Consider the following 9,227-nt stretch of genomic DNA (forward strand, 5'->3'; position numbering starts at 1 on the left):
GCCACCCTCATCCTACACAAAAGAGAGTCCCTGCAGCCCAGCAGAGAGTTCTAGGTGAAGAATAAATACCAAGTTACAAAAATAACCAAGCAAAGAACCAGCAATGTAACTATCCGAAATTAGGAGAAGGGAAGGCAAGGAAGGGATCAGAAAGCATCAAAGCATTCAATTCTCACTTTTCATTGACGTGGGGTAAAAAGCACACGTGGTTGGGGGGGCTTCCCTGGTGGCGCAGTGGTTGAGAGTCGTCCGCCTGCCGATGCAGGAGACATGGGTTCGTGCCCCGGTCCGGGAAGATCCCACATGCCGCGGAGCGGCTGGGCCCGTGAGCCACGGCCGCTGAGCCTGCGCGTCCAGAGCCTGTGCTCCGCAACAGGAGAGACTGCAACAGTGAGAGGCCCGCGTACAGAAAAAAAAAAAGAAAAAAGAAAAAAAAAGCACACGTGGGGAAGCTGATTTAAACATAGGGAGATAGAGAAAACTACCAAAAGAGTAAAACACAGGGTCCATTAAAACTGCTAGCTGGTGGAGCAGTGGTTGGGAGTCCGCCTGCCGAGGCGGGGGTGGGGCCGCGGGTTCGTGCCCCGGTCCGGGAGGATCCCACGTGACGCGGAGCGGCTGGGCCCGTGAGCCATGGCTGCTGAGCCTGCGCGTCCAGAGCCTGTGCTCCGCGGCGGGAGAGGCCGCGGCAGTGAGAGGCCTGCGTCCCGCAAAAACAAAACAACAACAACAAAAAACTGCTAGCTCTAGGCTAAGGGATGGGAGAGATAGGGCAGGAAACTTCATTTTTATCCATAAGCTCTTCTGTGCCCTTTGGGGTTTGGGTTTTTTTTTTTTTTTTTTTTGTTAACCCTGGCATGTATCAGTAAAAAATGTTGCTTGCCACGTTAGTAAACAAAGGATGTTGCAGCCACCCACAATGTGCACCCTGAGAGGATTCAGGATGGAGAAAAGCAGGATGCTGAGCCTACATATAATAGTTAAGGTGTATCTCAAAGGGATGTTTTCAAGGAGCCCAGACTTTTGCATCTTCCCACACCTAGAAAAGTGCTAAACTCATTAACTTGAGATGTCTGATTTTCTTTCATTAACGGTAATCTTTTGAAGTTCCGACTATCTGGTCTTTGTTGCAAAAACTCCTATACATCCTGGCTCCTCCCTTACCTCTTCGGAGCAGTCCCTCAGGGCTATCTGAGAGGCTGTCTTCTGGGGCGGGAGTCCTCAGAAAGTCCGCTGAATAAAACAGAATTCTCAACCTCTAGGTTGTGCATTACTTTTTCAGTCGACACATACATTATTTTGACTTTTAAAATTAAAAGTTTAAAAAGTGACACCAAAATCCTGGCCAACTGAACCAGAAACGGCCAGGCCATCTGCTAGCTGCCCAGTGCCCTGCAGTCCGGCTGGGCCGGAGGGGTCGGTGTGTGGCAAAGTGGCGGCGGGCTGGGGAGGGTGAGGGGAGGGGCCGATGGCGGTGGGGGCCTGAGGCGGGAGGCCTGGCGCCTGCGCACTAGCCCAGCATGTTCCTGCAGCGCAGCCGCTCCTCCTCGCGTTTCTCCTCCAGGCGGTTCTCCAGCAGCCTCAGCTCCCTGCGCACCACCTTCCGCATGGACGGCTCCAGCTCCAGCACTTTCTCCAGGTCCGCCTTGGCCTCTGCCTCATTCCACACCTCGGCGTGAGCCCGGGCCCTCAAGTAGTAGGCCTTCGCGATGCCTGCGGGGAAGATCCAGCTGGACCCGCCACCCAGCCCCAGAGGCAGCCCCGACCCCGCGCCTGGCGGGGCTTGACCAGCTTACACAACCCTTAACCTTGACCCTGATCCTTAACCTCTCTGTACCTCCAGAGCCCGTCTCCTCCACTATAAAATACGGACGATAATAATCGCAGTACCTACTTCCCTCCCTTCCGCGGACCCTTCCAAGGCCCTGCACCTTATTTTACATTCACAACTTTCTATTCTTTTCTTACAGAAGCGCCCCAAATGGTACAAGCTCCAGGCCCAATCCCTGCACCTGTCCGTTACGGTCACTATAAGGATAAATGAAATGATAAATGCAGAGAATTTAGCGTGTGACGCAGAGTAAGTGATGTTGTAACGTTCCTCAAACATCGTCTTCACAAGTATCGCCATTTCCGCGCATCACGGATCCTAGAATGTACTTAATATTGTTCTCTGTATTGATTGCTCCCGTTTTTAAAACCTGTTTACTGCTCCACACAGGTTTGGTGAACTGCTTATATTTTGCCCTAATGCACCTTAAAATAAAATACCTCCCACAATAAGCACAGCTCATCCGTTATCTGTGATATCGTTATAGGCTTGGGAAAACCCTGCTGCGTGGAGGCGAGTTTTGACGCCCTGACAGGGTCAGAAGAGAAGGCCACCGGAGGTCTGTAAACGTGACTCTGGGCCCCTGGGCGGGATTGGACACCCTCCCCCCCACAACCCCGGACCCGCTTCACGCCACTCACCTGGGTGGTGCCGGAGGATGTCACTGGTGTGCTCCAGCACCTCATAGTACTCCTCCCTCTTCAGCAGACACTGGCAGTAGTTCAGGATCAGGGTGTTGATCATCTTCTCCAGCTTCAGCCACTGCACCTCCCAGGGTTTCTCCTGCCCGGTGAAGAAAGGTCTGCTGCTGCCCTGCCCCCACCCCTCTCCCCCGCGGCCAGGGCCAGTGCAGGGCTGCTCCCCCCACATGCACCCCACTTCCCAACCCCCTGGCGGGCAGCCTCCCACCTTGATCTGCAGGTTCCTCAGGCAGACGATGGCTTCCTGGTACTTGGTAGAAGCCTCCTCGTAGCGGCCCAGCTTGAAGAGCCTGTTTCCTTCTCCATGGAGGATGGGCACCACCTGCATCTTCTCATCTTTACTCAGGTTCCAGGTCTCCCTCTGGTACTCGCTGGGGGCCTCCACCTGCCCCAAGAGCTGCAGGTCAGTAAGGCAGGGACCCCGAGTGCTCGAAGCCCAGCAGGGCAGGCCCTTTCCCTTGCAGGGGACCAGAGAAAGTGGACCCAGCACATCTTGCTGAAGTCAGCTCTTCATTTTCCACAGTGAAGATCGCGGGCAGAATCATGCTTGCTGGCCAAACACATACAAACAGGGGAAGGAAGCAACACGCCCCCCACCCAGGGCCTTACCCTAGATCAGAGCCTTTGTGCAAATTAAGAAAAGGTACTCCTTTGTCAACACACTTTACTTCTAATATTCAGAAAATTGCCATGATACTCGTTTCATTAGAACAGGACACTTTATTGCCACCTGTTGGAAAAATATTATTATAAAAGCACAGATATATAATGTCTCTAATGAGCACCTTATAGGGGATGCCTTCTTGCAGTGCCCAAGCCGCACAACTGTTCAAGCAGGCCCCTTGGTGACACAGTTCTTATTTATTTGCCCTCAGGCTGAGCCTCAGCCTTGGCCATTAGCTGAGTCCTGCCCTGGTTTGACCCTCTCCCACCACCCCACAGACAAGGGCCATCAATCATTCTGGGGTCTGGGGGAGAGATTGTGGATGGTTCCATGCAGCCTCTCCCACTATTGGAGAATGAGATCGGAACCCACAAACCATAGGGACTGAGGCTGAGGATGTAATTCTAGACTTTTGGAAAAAAATGGAAGTTGATAACCAATAGAAATAAAATGCCTCCAAGGAGAAAATAACATTTTTAAAAATTAGTCCCAAAAGGGCTTTTCCCTTGGAAAAGGCAAAGTACCGTTTTTTGGGGGGAAGGGTCCAATTCCAGTTCCCCTGTGGTTTATGAATGCTTTATCGTTCTCTGAAGAGGAACTGGGTGATGTCCAGTGACCCGTGGGGCTGGGCTCCCCTTGATGCCCACTGACCCCTGTTGCTCTTTGATGCTGGGACAGTACCTACCCCGCCTCCCATGCCCCAGGGTCACACCTGCAGCAGCTCTATTACGAAGATCAGTGGCTGCGGCTCCTTCTGCAGCTCATCCAGGTCCTCGTAGCCCAGAGTGTGGTAGGCGAACATGTTGGCCAACCCACACGTGTGCACGTGCCACTCAGTGGGGTCCTTGCCCTCCGCCATCTGCCGCAGGCTCCGGGACAGGATGGGGTAGACCCCAGTGTGCTGTGGGGAAAATTGGGCGGATGGCATCAGGCTGTCTGCTCAGAGCCAGCTGGGCCACAGAGAGCCCCACTCTGGGACCCCCAGAGAAGGACTCCTGCTCTCTCCCTACACCTGCCCTATGGCTGTTACTACTCATCACCCCAGCGTACCCCCACTAATCACTGTGGTTACCTGTGTGCCAGGGAGAGCACGCTACACCTATTAGCTCCTTTAATCCTTAAGGTGACCCAACAAGGGAGGCCCTACTATTCTCCCCATTTTAGAGATGTGGGAACTAGAGCCCAGAGAGGTTAAGTGATTTGCTTAAGGTCACACAGCTAGGAAATGAGAGTCAGGATTCAAACCCAGCTCCGGGGACCATGCTTTAGCCGCAATGCTATGCTGCCTCTTGCTGGCCCTTGTGGTCGACTCAAACGGGTTTCTTTTCCAAGGAGACCCTCAGTCTGTGAAGCCTGTGACCCGCAGGGACAGGAGCATGGAGAGCTGTGGAAGGAGCAGGGCTCTGGGCCCAAGAGGGCCGGGTTGGTGTCCTGATGGTGCTGCTGACTGGCAGTGAGTCCAGGTCACTGCAGCTCCCTGAGCTCCCGCCCCCTGGATTGCACCTCTCTGATAGGCTGGTGTAGGGGTTAAATAAATGAGATGGCGCAGATATAGGACCAGCTCATCACAGCTTCACCCAGCACCAGGAGCTGGGGTGGCCACCCTCAGGGTGGAAGAAGGCTAGGAAAATCAGCTGCTTGGCCTCAGGCAAGGCCTGTGGCATTTTAGGCCATCTTAGGCCTCAGCTGCCCCATCTGTGAGCTGGGATGCCCCACAGACGAGCTCTGAGAGCCGCTCTCCAGGGGCTGGGTCCTGAGATGGCCCATCTCAGGCTCCTGCACCACAACTCCAGTAAAGACACAGCACTGGGAAAGTGAAGGGGCGGGAATGGTTCAGCTTGGTCTCCAAGTCACCAGCAAGGACATGAAGGTCACCCCCTCCCTGCCTCCACCAGCCAGGATTAGCCTGGAGTACCTTCGGCTTCTTTGTGAGCTGGGTGACCAGATGGCAGTTAAGCCTGTTGAGATTAAAGCTGGATGAAGGGAGGGAGGCGCCCCCCGGGAACGGCTTGCTGCGGGGGGGCGCAGTCCTGGTCCTCACACGGCAGCCCCAGCTCGCAGCCCCCTGCCTCCCAGAAAGTCAGTGCTTAGCTGCTGACCCCGGGAATGGGAGGCTGCTTGGACATGACCTCAGACCAATGCCTTGTCCCATTAGCCACCTGCCACCCTAGCACTACCAGGGATGCTGGTTGGCACGGTGGACTGTAGGATGCCACCGGGAGTGGGCAGACATCCCAAGAAGAAGAATGCAGGCCAGAAGAGGGAGCAGAACTCCAGGGCCCTGCACCCACCTCTGCAGCACCTCCGCTGAGACTGGGCAGGGGGACCCCAGGACCACTGCGCCTCTCTGGGGCTTCAAGGCCACAGCCTGTTTCTGTCTGAGGGGCTCTGTCTATCTGGAAATTGCAAACTGGCATCCTGGAGGCCACATTCAGCTCCCAGATTCGTTTTGTTTTATCTTTCACGTAATTAGTTGCCAACACTTAAGCACTGAGAGAAATCACGGACTAATGAAAATCTCTGGTTTGTCTATAAGACTCAGACTATCCAGCCACACCGGACCTGCCCCTTTCTCACAGCAGCCATCCCGTGGGAGCTCAGGAGCAGCTGCCCCCTGTGGATGGAGCAGATGACCTTCAGTCACCCAGGGGCCCTGGCCCTTGTGGTATTTGAGTTTGCAACCCCTGGCCTCACCAGGCTGGGCACCAGCAGAAAATTCCTCATGGAGACCAGTGTGCTCCCTGGGTAGAGGGGGTGGTAGTATATTTCAGGGCAGAAGCTCCCAGAGCCCCTGACGGCCCCTGCCGCTTCACACTCCCTGGCCTGGATGCTACCTCTCTTCCCACTTCTAGGCCTGGTGAACTCCTATTCATCCTTCAATACCCAGCTCAATGTCATCTTCTTGAAAAAATTCCTCCTATGATCCTCAAGCAGTAGTTGCTCCCCTCCTGTGGCTCTAAACCACTCTGTCCTCACTCATGTATATCGTGGTGCTACCTGCCCTGCATTGTAATTGCTTAGGTGTCTGCTCCTCCTCCAGAATTCAAGTTCCTTGAGGGATGGGAACTTTGCCTGTTTAGTCTCTTAACACCTAGCACAGGCCAAACCTGGTGCACTGAATGTTTTCAGTTAGATAGACCTACAGATAGATGATGGGTGGATGCTTAGTGATGGAAGAATGGATTAGGAATAATTCTGGTTGAAGGGAAGGATGGATGAATTGATGCCTAAGTGTGTGGATAGAAGGATGGATAAAACATGGATGTATAGGTGGGTAAATGACTCTGGAAAGAATGTGTGTGTGTGTGTGTGTGTGTGCGTGTGCGCACAATCATAGCAGCTGTGAGCTGGGGGGAGATGAGGGGGACTATTTGAAAAACCAGTAATCATCGTGGCATAAAAATTACCAGCCTGGGCTTCCGTGGTGGCGCAGTGGTTGAGAGTCCGCCTGCTGATGCAGGGGACGCAGGTTCGTGCCCCGGGCCAGGAAGATCCCACATGCCGCGGAGCGGCTGGGCCCGTGAGCCATGGCCACTGGGTCTGCGCATCTGGAGACTGTGCTCCACAACGGGAGAGGCCACAACAATGAGAGGCCCATGTACCGCAAAGAAAAAAAAAAAAAAGAAGGAGCTTGGTAATGGCTGGGTCAGGCTGTCAACACCTGAGCCCACCAACCAATCCTAACATCACAGTAAGAGAGGTAAGCAGATGTGGAGGTACACAGTTTATAGAAAATACTGGGGATCGAGGAATGTGTTAGACAACTCCATGGCAAAGCAACCAGCAAAATCAGAACATGGGAACTTCGAGACTAGTTACCCAGTTTCTTCAACAAATCTAAGTCCAGGAAACAAAAGAGAGAAGAGAACCCATAAACGAAAGGAGACTTAAGAGATGTATTAACAAAGCTCTGTGCATGGACTTTGTTTGGATCCTGATTTGAGCAAACCAACCAGCAGGAGTGAAAATTGGAGAAATTTGAGCAGTGGCTGGATATTAGATGGCATTAAGGAATTATTGGGGTTTTTTAATGTAATAAGGATATTGAGGTCATGTTTTTTAATATCCTTCTTTTTAGAGACACAAATTGTAGTATTTACAGATGAAATGCTACGGTGTTTGGAATGTGCTTTAACCATAGGGGATGAGGAAGGAAAGTGGATGGGTTTAGATGAAACAAGACTGGCCGTGGAGTGATGGTGCCTGGCATAGGGTGATGGGTATTTGGAAGTTGATTATACCTTTTTGTCGACTTTTGTATAAGTTTGAAAGTTTCCACAAGAAATGTTTGTTTAAAGGTCAGTGAGTTTTGCCATTTCTATCTGGACCACCGAGGAGAATGCCTTGTCTGGATGATTGCTAAGGGTGCCATAAATGAGAAAACAATTTTGCAGTGTTGGTAGGAGTGGGGAGGAGGGCAGAAGATGACCCGTGGCCAAAAGTCTCCAGGATCCAATAATCCTGCCCAAAAGTGAGGGCTGTGAGGTGGGCCCTGCACCCACATCCCACCAGCCAGCCTTGACACCGATTGTCACTTTAGCAGCACCTATTCTTTTGGGGGAATCCATCTTCGTCGCTACCATAGCTGAGAAGGAACGGGCAGGGTTCTTTCTCCAGAGTTTTGTTTTACCCTCACTTTCCTGAAACACAGCAGCCCTGCAAAGCGGGTGGGCGAGGCCTACTTACGATGGTGTCACACCAGAACTCGGCCACCTCGCTGAATCGCATGGAGGTCAGCAGGATCTCCCAGACCTCCAGCTTGAACATGTTCCCGATGATGATGTGCATGGGATGGCCCACCTGCTTACTGTCATCTATCACTGTCCGCTCCTCATCACATTTCAGGGTTCGGAAATGAAAGGTCACCTGGTCACCAAGAGAGCAGACCCTGGTCTAGACATACCTCCCGAGGCCCAGCAGAAGCCACCCCCTGTCACTGACTCCCTGGGCTGTCCTCCCCCAACCCCAATCAGACGTTAGAGCATCCCCCCCCCCAGCCTGCACTCCCCCACTCCCTCCTAAAGAACCCCATCCCACTCTCGACAGCTCTGCAGGTCAGGAAGTCCTGCCTTAAACATGCCCTAGATCTGAGGCCGCAGACCCAGACACATCCATCACCCATCTAGGAGCCCACCAGAGATTCCCGGACAAACACCCTGAGCCTTGAAGGCCCTTCCTTCTCCCTCAGCATTTTGGGACATCAGAAAATTCCCAAAGCCCCACCCGCATTCCACACTGAAGTTTAATTTGCAAAGTATCAAAAACACCCCGTGAATGGGCACCACTTCAGAGCTACCCAGATGCCTGGGGCAGAGGCAAGGGGAGGGGCGGTTGATAATTCCAGCAAGGACCTCCTGGCCATTTGTTGGCAAAGCTGACGAAGGCTGTTTGCAGTGCCCTGTGGCCAAGCTGGAATGCAGAAGGCTGCCATGGGGGCTTTTAACTGGTCTGGGGGGCGGGCCCCACTCACTCGGGCTCCGGTGATGAAGTTTGGGAGCTCCCCCGTGCCCCCATGCAGAATGGTTTTCTTGATCCCTTCCACGTTGAGCAGCAGAGCGGCATCCATGGCTCCAGGTGCAGGGTGACGTCCAGCCCAGTTGAGATAATCTGCCTGGAGGAAGGCACTTAGGTGGCTGAGTCTTGGGGGGGGGGGGGCGGGGAAGGGCAGTGGGGGGCGGAGTGGGGGTTGGGTGCGAATGAGAGGAATAAGGTGGAGCCACTCCCTGCAGCCTGGCCGCTGTCCCATCCTCTGCTTCTAGCAGTGACGCAGGGACCCTGCCTGACATCCACTGTTACTGCCTCAGCTTGTGTTCTATCCCACCCTAAGAAGGAGGGAAGACAGCTGGAGCTTTCTTAAAGAAGACAGGAGGGGACTTCCCTGGTGGTCCAGTGGTTAAGACTCCCCGCTCCCAATGCAGGGGGGCTGGGTTCGATCCCTGGTCAAGGAACTAGATCACACACACCGCGGAGAACATCCCACACGTGGCAACAAAGATCCGCATGCTGCAACTAAGACCCCGTGCAGCCAAAT

The 9,227-nt window shown here is 53.5% G+C and overlaps 1 protein-coding gene across 1 annotated transcript; it reads right to left on the reverse strand.

Annotated features, from left to right (window-relative positions):
* Window positions 1-1,510: 1,510 nt before the first annotated feature.
* Window positions 1,511-8,762, reverse strand: AIPL1 (AIP like 1 HSP90 co-chaperone; the record flags this gene model as incomplete). The annotated part of the gene is made up of 6 exons (XM_082604399.1): window positions 1,511-1,713; window positions 2,473-2,614; window positions 2,741-2,917; window positions 3,909-4,097; window positions 7,883-8,062; window positions 8,667-8,762. 6 exons carry the CDS (start codon window positions 8,760-8,762, stop codon window positions 1,511-1,513), a joined length of 987 nt encoding a protein of 328 aa, XP_082460525.1.
* Between the last annotated feature and the right edge of the window lie 465 nt (window positions 8,763-9,227).

The sequence above is a fragment of the Mesoplodon mirus genome, assembly GCF_964341445.2.
Source record: "Mesoplodon mirus genome assembly, chromosome: 18".
Taxonomy (NCBI): Eukaryota; Metazoa; Chordata; class Mammalia; order Artiodactyla; family Ziphiidae; genus Mesoplodon; species Mesoplodon mirus.